The sequence below is a fragment of the Toxoplasma gondii genome, chromosome XII, assembly GCF_000006565.2.
Source record: "Toxoplasma gondii ME49 chromosome XII, whole genome shotgun sequence".
Lineage (NCBI taxonomy): Eukaryota > Apicomplexa > Conoidasida > Eucoccidiorida > Sarcocystidae > Toxoplasma > Toxoplasma gondii.
In genome coordinates, this window is record NC_031480.1 from 1,135,055 (window position 1) to 1,143,163 (window position 8,109).

General features: G+C 50.7%; 2 protein-coding genes across 2 annotated transcripts; one reads left to right on the forward strand and one right to left on the reverse strand.

Annotated features, from left to right (window-relative positions):
- Nucleotides 1–286: 286 nt before the first annotated feature.
- On the reverse strand, nt 287–926 carry TGME49_219090 (hypothetical protein; the record flags this gene model as incomplete). The annotated part of the gene is made up of 1 exon (XM_002370632.2): nt 287–926. Exon 1 carries the CDS (start codon nt 803–805, stop codon nt 287–289), a length of 519 nt encoding a protein of 172 aa, XP_002370673.1. The 5' UTR covers nt 806–926.
- On the forward strand, nt 632–8,078 carry TGME49_219080 (edge expressed protein, putative). The gene is made up of 8 exons (XM_002370631.2): nt 632–1,793; nt 2,386–2,453; nt 2,859–2,971; nt 3,976–4,049; nt 4,409–4,514; nt 5,124–5,168; nt 5,838–5,981; nt 6,647–8,078. The coding sequence occupies exons 1-8, from the start codon at nt 1,642–1,644 to the stop codon at nt 6,884–6,886; spliced, it is 942 nt and encodes a 313-aa protein (XP_002370672.1). The 5' UTR covers nt 632–1,641; the 3' UTR covers nt 6,887–8,078.
- The last annotated feature ends 31 nt before the right edge of the window (nt 8,079–8,109 follow it).

An 8,109-nucleotide genomic window follows, 5' to 3' on the forward strand; every position in this document is an offset into this window, starting at 1 on the left:
CTCACCACTCGCGTGCCTTGCCTGCTGGTCCCGAAGACGACCGCCTGCATGCCCAGTAAACTTTTCTCAGATCTGTCTACAGACGGCAAGAAGTCGGGTAATTGGAAACCGGCACCTTCGATTCATCGCTTGCTGCATCACAGACCCGTCAAGTCATTCTTCAGAGCCAATTGTTGAAAACGAACAAATTTGTCCGGAACCACAGGATGATGCCTGCGGAATAGATAGCCGCAACCCACAAACCCAAGCGCTGAAACTTTTCTCCTGTTCTGCTCAGGCACGGCGTTCAACTATTTAGCTTAACCGCGGACGCGGCTCTGCAGACCGAGGAGAAAAAAAGAGGACCAAACTCGTTGAAGATGAAACCAGAAGTACTGGAAAATGGACCATTCGATAGAGAAACACCCTCCCCTGCCGTCTGAAGTTCCCAGACGAAGTGACCGCACGAGACAGAGATGAAAGGGGGGCGCATAACGGTTTCTTGCGGTGCAGCAACATGCAATTCTTTCCAACTTTGCACACGGGAGCGGCAGGTGACTTGTTCGGGTGTGTCTGCCTTTTCTCTAGTCTTCTTGCATAACAGGCAATGCGGGTGACACAGACTTGTGGAAACTTCATTATCCGTTTCCCAGGAGAAGGAAAACGAATTTGGCTCTGCTTGTTTCTTGAGCGCGGACTCACCTGGGCGGGACTGCCGTGACTTTTCGTGGCTGTGGTTTCGACCGTTTGTCGTTTGTCTCCGCGAATTTCCCTCTTTCTTGTTTAAACGCATTGACGTCTCACACAGGCCGCCGGCCGTAAACATGTATGTTGATGCTGCCTAAAAAGGAAAATTTCGAGTCGGAAAGAGCCCCGTCTGCGTTGCGGCGCTTCGCCAGTGCTGAAACACTTGTCGCAGAGCAAACCTGGATAAACGTTGGACCGCCTCCCAAATCTTTCTCGTTTTGAAGCTGCCAGATGTGCCACGCTTCTTTTATAAATGATCTGTAAACTAATTTCGCCGAGAGTCCTACAGAAACAGTTCGGCGGCCTTCGGACTATGTGCACTTTGCAAGAGGGGCTCTGCCTGTTCTCAGACTCTCTCCGTCTCTGACGTTGATTTTTCGTTCCCCTCCGGTTTCGCTTTATTCGTTTCTCGCCACCACGAATACCCGGAAGGTGTGTTTCTTGCCTCCGGCTGCTGAGAATGCCTCCTCTCAAGCACCTTCCCCTTTGACTTGTTCACCTGGAAGCAGAGCCCCCAGAGTCGATTCACTTTCGTACCATTCGTTGAAACGCGCTTTCTTTCTATTTTTTTTTTTGCGTTTCTGCTTGTAGACCTACTCGTTTGAATCTACGTGTTCGAAGTGGGCATTTCCTGCTTTTTTGCACCTTTTCCCCGTCTCTTCCTTAAATCTCATCCGTGCCTCTCTGTCTTCCCTACATGTGCACTTCTGCTTCCTCATCAGCCTCTGTGCAGAACAAGGAAACGCGAATCTTCCCCCCTGTGCTTATACATCGCCTCGTCTATACCCGTGTCAGATTGTGTTCGCGAAAGCATCGACGCGACTCTGCGTCCAAGTCTTGGTCTTTTGTGTCCTGTTTCTCGGTTACGTTTTTTTATCCGAACGAAAGGGACAGAGGAAACCGCTTTTCTCCAACATGAAGGAAAGAGTCCAACCTCAGGCGCCTGCGGGGACGGACATCTCAGGGGGCTCCGTTCTCCCGCTTCGAGTCCAGGCGTCTGTCGACAGAAAAATCGACAACGGAGATTTGTACGACGCCCACCAGCTGGTTCGCACTCTGTTCTTCAGGTGAGACACATTTATTGCGCGTCGAAAAGGGGACAAAGACAAGAACGAGGAGCCAATTTTGTCATCTCTGTTTCCAGACTGAAACCTCTGTCTACGTTCCGGAGACGCATGAGTTTGTCGCGAGCTGGTCTGGTGTGTGTCAAAAACCATTTTTTCCAAGAGAACGAAAGCGAAGCCACAAACGACAATACGCTTCAGAGACTGAAGCACCTGACGGTGGGTCTAGAAATGAGGGGAGAAGACCTGCCTGCACACTCGCGTGGCTTTCACCGGTGTTTTGGACAATTCTCAACAGCGGGAAAAACGCGCGCGATTCAAGAGATGGGAGGCTTTTACAACGAAGAGACTGCTTCGTTCTCTGAGTTGTCTCGCTGCGGGTCTGACTAAGGAGATAATATCGCATCGGATTTCCGTTTTCTAAGGTTGATGTACAGCAGACGCTCTCCTTGTTCACGTCTTGATTTCAATCGATTGCTCCAGGCATTGACAACTGTCATCATCTAACCACACAACGTAAGGAGTGTGGAGGAAGCCGAGGAAGGTTACTTTCTGTTTCGTTCCAGTTTCGGTGCTTTCCTCCACTTTCCGACAGGTTTATGGCGAAGCGTGAAACCTTGCAAGCCGTCGAACTCTGTCGCCTCTACGGCCTCAGGTTTGCAGGTAATTCCAAGAAAGAGGACAGCCGTTCCCGTTGACATTCGCGGTACCACTGCATCTGGTACGAATCTGGTTTTGTGTTTGACACGCCGCTATAGAAAGCTGCTTCGTTCCGTCATTCGCAGCTTTTCCATATGCTAGCCATACACCATATAAAGATTGCTCTCACGCCCTGAAGTGGGCTGTCGCCTTTTTGCACTGTCGTAGTGTCGCTGTCGTAGTGTCGCTGTCGTCGTTTTCTCCGCAGTCTCCTCCCTCCTGCCCCCGCCCTTGCCCGATTTCTCCTTGTTTGCGGAGACTCTTGTTTTCCAGTTTCCGTCTGTGTGGCATTGCCTGTTTGTTTCCCTCGCTTCGTGTTCGTCTCCTCTCTTGATGCTGGTTCGTCTCGTCCTCTTGCCGTCTCTACAGGCTTAGACCAGGAGGCTCTCGCCGTCGATTTAGGCATGAACATGCTGACGGCGCTGGAGGCCAGTGGCACTGAAGAGGAGGAGACAGCCCCGAGTGAACCTCAGCTCGACCAGGTGAGAGGCTTGCGTTTTCGTAGCTGCAGTGCGTGTCGCCTCCATCCTTGATACATTTCACTGTCAACTTCCTACAGACCAGGAGTGCGAGGTGAGCCAATGCGCATTTCCACCCGTAAAGATCAAAAACGCTTTCACCCCGGCACATCGACGAGAAACCTACGCGACACAGGGACATAGAGTCAGACAGTCCGTCCACCTCGTGAGTCTGGCACCAGAGTGGAGGACAGTAGCCACCGTACCATCTTAGCCATATATATATATATATATATATATATGTATATATGTATATATATATATATAGGTGTCTACAGGAGAATGCGTATGGAAAATCGTAGATACTTTACAACGTAAGGTGCTTGGAAGAGAGAAGGTAGTATTTTCGTAGTCATAATGCGCCTTTGTATGTGTATATGTAAGTGTTTCGTAAGAATATAACACAGTATTGTTTGTGTCAATGGGGAACCGTTCTTGGCATACTGTTGTGTAGGTAGATGCTGCGTACATGCCTTGGTAACTACCATAGAGGGTGTATAGAAGATGGGAACTGCACTCTGCGATATAGGATATGTAAAGAAGAGAGGCGCTACACACAGTCGACCGTACCAGGTGTATCCAAGATAGGAGTTTCTCTACTCTGTGGGGTTTATGCGCGTTGCGGAAGTCAATCCGTTAATGCAAAGAGGCCGAAGTGCGACGACGAGAAAGGAAAGACGACCGCCCGTGCACCGGGGTGTGTCTGGACAGAGAGCAAGAGAAGGTTCTTTTACTTGAGTCCGATGTGAAACAAACAGAAAGCGAGGGAGAAGAAACGAGATGGAAAAGCCTGTGGAGGTAGGCATGCGACGGCCCAAGCACCGCGCCTGTCCCTGCGAACCAGGAATGCCTCTTCGTGCTTTTTGCCGGTACCTTCGTGTGTGTCTCCCTTCGTCGTCTGTCTTCTGCTGCTCTTCCACCTTTCGTTTGCTACGCGTATGTGCCGGTGCCTGCACGCTCCTCGTCAGATCATCGAGCTTTTCAATGCATGCGCAGCAGCAGGCGACAAGAAAGGAGTCGACAAATACAAATTCATCAACCGGTGAGACACTTTTTCGCGTTCCGTATTTTCCATCTGAACGTAAACCCTACACCCGTTTCCACTGCACTGAATTGACCTCTTGCTTCGTATTCCGTTTTGTTTCTGGACCTGCGCCTCGTCGACATTCTGCTGCTTCCCTCATGCCTGTGCAGGCGCCGTTTCTTCTTTGTTTTCTTTGCTTTCTTCGCGCCTGCGGCGCCTTCAGTGCTTGCACGTTTCCCCCATTTCGCCGCTGTCTCCTCTCGCCGTTCTTGCCTTCGCGCCTCGGAGTTTTTTCACCTCATCCGGCCTTTTCTCTCGCTTCCTCTGGGTGACCTTGAGTTTCGTTTTTTGCCCTACTTTTTTCGCTTTCTTCCTAGTGCACTCAAGTGGTCTCGCACCCCTCAGGCGCCTTTCGGTCATGTCCGGCTGCATCGCGCCGCCGCAGACGCCTACTGGAAGGAGCGGCGCTATGGCTTGTGTCAGGTGAGAATTAAGCCTGACCGCATGCGCACAACCCTTACATTTTTGTGACTACCATCACTCAGCAGTGATGCCTGCATATTGTAGACATGCGGTAGTGCAGTCAAGCCTCGGCTTCCAACTAGGTTTCATGAATTCCTATGATATTCGCGTGTTTCATTGACTGCTGACAGCTACGTGGAAAAAATGGCGTTTGCCTATAGGTATCGACCCATAGGTACGTAGGTCCGTAGGGTCCTGCCGACATGTGCCCATGCAGACCCAGGTCGATGTGTACTTTTATTGGTGCATGCATGCGTGTATAGACCTCCCTTTTGAACCTTTTGGTGGTACTATAATTCGACACCTGCGGACTTGGTTTTGGGTAGAGTATATAGTCGCCATGTTTCTCTTAGGTAATCTGCGTCGGAGACATGCTTGTGCAACTGCGTGTAAGCGAAAGTAAATAGGAGAAGAGATGCCTTTCAATACGTCCGTCGTCCGTCTGCGGCGTGGACGTTCCTTGTTCCTTCGGCATGTGCGGCCTCTCGGTGTTGAATTTGTCTTCTCGACACGGTCATGCGCCTGTGCTTCCGGAGTTGTTCTTCGCCTTGTTTGTGCCCTTCTCTTCAGGGACATTTGATTTACTGTCGAGATCCAGAGGCCCTCTCTCAGATGGTAAGAGCTTGTTCTCTCCTCACGGTGGCGCACCGTCCATGCTTGTATTCCTTCCTGCCTTGCCAGTGCACGAAATTCTTGTCTCTCCCTCTCTCCTCCATTTCCTCTGTTCCTCGCGCCTTCTGCCCTTTCGCTGTCCCCACTTGGTTGCCAGGGCTTCGTTCTATCTTTTTTTCCGTTCGCCACTGCCTTATGTCTCCTCTGCGTTCTTCTCTCTGTTGCTGGCTTCTTCTCTTGATTTTCTCATACCTGTCTTGGGCCGTGTGCTGTGATATCTTTTCCTCCTTCTCTCCCTCTCGTCTCGTCCCTGCTCTGTCCTCTATCCTACTTGCGTTTCTCTCTTTCGCTTCTAGTCGCGCTTCCCTTGCTCCTCTCTCCGGTTAGACTCTGTGCGTATCGCTTCCCCGTCTTTCTTTGCAGTCTAGGTGTGTTGGATTTCAGCAGCGGTGGGTTCCCGAGAAACGTTTAAAAGGATGGTTGAGTCTACTTTCGAAAAGACAGTCTCTTCTCGAACAATAGCGAGTCCGTTCAAATTTGTTTTCGCGAGCCAGCGACTCGTTCGCTTGCTGCTCACTTCGTCCTTACGTCTTTTTCCACTCTGGGGTCGATGTAGACCGCCCGGTGGCCAAGACAGAGATCGACTTTCGTAGATCTTTTCTTTTTGTCCAGCTGAAGGAGTGGCAGGCGACAGGGTACTTGAGTGAGAGGCCATTTTTCTGGCTGCGTCTCGTCCTCATTCTTCTCTGTCTTCGGGACACAGAGACAGCCGAAAAACTTTTAGACAGTTCAGGCGAGAACTGGACTTCCTTTGAGGTAACTCGAGAAGGCTATCTAAAGACTCACCTTCAAAATCTAAACCAGAGTTCAACTCGTAGTAGATTCTCCCCGGAAAAAGCCTTTCGTGAATCCTGTCGGCGAGGTGACTATGCGCAGTCAGATGGTACTGGCCTGCTATCCGCAAGTTTCTCTCGCTGTTTCAGAAACGCTTTGCGGCCAAACTTGTTTGCGGATCTGTCGTGCCTTGTCCCGCGGCTCTTCCGCGTCCGTGGAACCCCCCTTTTGTGAGAGCGGTCTGAGACAGAAGCTAATCTATCAGGAAAGATGGATAGGAGCCACAAAGTAGGCTGTCTTCGCTTCCGTGGTCTGGAGTGGTGGTTTACAGAAATCAGAGAGAACTTGGGATCTTGGGTCAAAAAAAAGTCCTTCAATGGTGTTTCCTCTCGCGTCTTTGTTGCCAGCCGATGTGGGAAGCGCCACACAAGAAAACGGATTATTCCCGACACACGTTTCTGCGGCAAAACAAGTCTTTGGTATTCTTCTTTTCAGGAACGCGTCCTTCACTTGGCAGTTTCGATTAGAAATACTCTCCACGTTTGCTCAGAATTCCTGAATCGCACCACGCGACTGCAACAGTATCTTTGCGGGGGTTTGCTACGCGTTGGAGGTTGTCTCTCTTTGTTCTGCGTGTGTCTTTGCAGGTGCCTGCACCGCTGCAGCTGGCCTATTTGCTCGTGTGTGCATGCAAGTACAAAAGCGGGAAGTTGTTTGATCTTTTGAAACAGAAATACCACCTCGTTCTTCGCCGAGATCCAACGTTTGCAAAGTACATGGACGAAATCGAGAAGCGGACGATCGGGAGAATTCAGCGACCCAGCACAGGCCTGGCGTCGCTCTTCTCCTCTCTCATGGCCGGTCTCACTGCTGACGATGAAGCCTAGAAGAGAGACGAGAAACCAAGGACGTCCAGAAGGCAAAGAGAGGAGAGAACCAGAGACGCAGGCAGGGCAGAAAGCATGCGCGTCTCTGCGGGAGTGGCCGCTTAAAAAACGGGACAGGATTTCCAAAGGTGAACACAGTTGCCTTGCGCTTCTCGAGAGTGATCTGTCTCTGCTGTCCCCGCTGGCCTCTCCGTGTATCTTCTTTTCCTAATGCTTCCCTCTCCACCGAGCGGCCGCAATCGGGCGGCAGTCCGCCTCGCATTTCTGGGGTTGTGCATGTCGTCTTCCATTCGTTTCGGAACGCGTAGATTGCCGGTCTTGTACCCTCGACGGACAGGAAAGGACTCACCGCCGTCTCGTGGCACCGCATCTATGCATCTGCACAAGTACAGATTTTCTCATGCACAGACATACACATGCATCTATACATAAACATATAATCGTAGAACATGCATATGTACGTATATACATCTTTTCATGTGTCGAGAGGTAGACCCAGCAGGTGCGTGTATGTGTACGGCAATTTCGGGTGGAGGGTGGGAGCAGAAAAGGCGAGGAATTTCGCGATTGTGCGGTGGTGCGACTTCGTCGGATCTTCTTTTCAAGACATGTTTCTCTCCGATTCTCGACGTTGTGTTTTCACTGAGCGGCGCCGGCGTAAGTCAGAGTCAGGAACAACTCCAGTTTAAGACAGTCGCCTTCAGGATTCAAGCCTCAGACATATCACAGATGGATGCTTTTTAAACACCAGATGGAGTGCGTTGACAGTTCCCAAGGCGTGACCGCTCCGAAAGAGCCCTGGAAAAACGCGAGAAGGACGTCTGTAACCTGCGGAAAACTGAAGACAAAACTGCTCGAAAGCAGCGTCGGCTTTGTTTCTCCCATTTCCAACGGGAACCCGAAACGCCGGAAGCTTCACCAGAGAGCCTGCTTTCCTCAGCGCGCAGCCGAAGCAAAACGGCCTCACCATGGGGCGAGGCCTGAGATTCTCTCACAAAAAAGGATAAGCCACACAGGTGGAACTGCCAGAGTCCTCTGTGTCACCTTCCCGCAAATCCAAAAAAAGACGCCCGCATTTGCCCTTCACATGCTTCTCCTTCTCGACCCCCCCTTCCGATTTCTACACCATAAACACCTGTAGGATAGAGAAATGCACCAAACCTGTTTCGCTCACAAATTGATATAAACATACATAAATATACATATCCACTTATATGTATATA